Raw genomic sequence first — 1,377 nt, forward strand, 5'->3', positions numbered from 1 at the left:
CCCGGCCCATGCAGTATGGCCAACTGTTCTCTCTCTCTCTCTCTCTCTCTCTCTCTCTCTCTCTCCCTCCCTCCCTCCCCCCTCACCTTGGGAGTAAACTTCTTGGTCTGTAGCCCATTGCCCGGCCCATGCAGTATGGCCAGCTGCTGCTGCTGTTCCATGCGCTCCTTGCTGTGCATCCTCTTCATGTGTTCCTTCAGTTTGTCCTTCCTCTTGAACTGTCTGCCACACGTCTCGCACATGAACTCCCGGTGTGTCGTGTGTCTCAGCATGTGTAGTCGCAGCTTGTCAATGCGCGGGAACACCTGGCACGAACACACACACAAAGACACACTCATGAACATACAGTACACAAAGACACACCCATGAACACACAGCACACAAAAACACACCCATGAACATACAGTACACAAAGACACACTCATGAACATACAGTACACAAAAACACATGCATAAACACACAGCACACAAAGACATATACATGAACACACAGCATACAAAAACACATATACATAAACATATACATAAAGACACACACATACATAAAGACACAGCACACATACAAAAACATAGATATAAACATATGTACACACAAAAAAATAAATCACATACATAAACATAAACACACAAAAACACACACATGAACAAATGCACACACACGTAAAAACACATGCATAAACATATACATTAACACACGGGCCCATAATAGAGATCAGTGTAAGTTTTAGATCTCGTTTTAATACCGTGAAAGAGTTTTACGGCACTCGCAACTCAAAGAGACCACAAATACCAGAGATTTACTTTTAATGAGTCTTATTCTGGTTTACCACAACCCAACAACAACTTTTGATTTACCTTAACCTAAAGAACGACCTCTGGTTTACCCCAACCATCAGTTACCTCTGGTTTACCACACCCCATCAAACAGTTACCTAGGATTTACCACAACCCAACCACTCATTATCTCTGGTTTACCCAACCATAACTTACCTTTGGTTTACCCCAACCAACAATTATCTCAGGTTCACCCCAACCATCAGTTATCTCTGGTTTACCCCCCCCCCCCCCCACCCCACCATCAGACAATTACCTTGGTACACTCGGGGCACTGGTAGACCTTGTCCGAGTGGAAAGTCTTCATGTGTTTTTTGAGAAAGGAGAAGTCGTGGAAGCACTTGGAGCACGCCGTGCACGGGAAGCGGCCAAAGGAGTCCATGTGGGTGAGGCCGTGTTCCTTGAGGCTGGCCGCCATGTCAAAATCCTGGCCACACACCGGGCAGTCGTAGTACTTCTTTTCGCTGTGAGTCTTCATGTGGCACGCCAGGGCGGAGTTGTTCATCACACGCTTCATGCATACCGGGCACTGGGGACACGGGG

At 46.5% G+C, this 1,377-nt stretch overlaps 1 protein-coding gene across 1 annotated transcript in view; it reads right to left on the reverse strand.

Annotated features, from left to right (window-relative positions):
• LOC101856985 (PR domain zinc finger protein 10) overlaps positions 1 to 1,377 on the reverse strand; it is a gene marked incomplete at its 5' end in the record, with an annotated part of 25,285 nt that overhangs the window by 8,059 nt on the left and 15,849 nt on the right. The window contains 2 exon segments of the mRNA XM_013087918.2: positions 87 to 305; positions 1,091 to 1,363. Coding sequence (XP_012943372.1) covers positions 87 to 305; positions 1,091 to 1,363 — 492 coding nt within the window.

This window comes from Aplysia californica, unplaced genomic scaffold (assembly GCF_000002075.1).
Source record: "Aplysia californica isolate F4 #8 unplaced genomic scaffold, AplCal3.0 scaffold00658, whole genome shotgun sequence".
NCBI lineage: Eukaryota > Metazoa > Mollusca > Gastropoda > Aplysiida > Aplysiidae > Aplysia > Aplysia californica.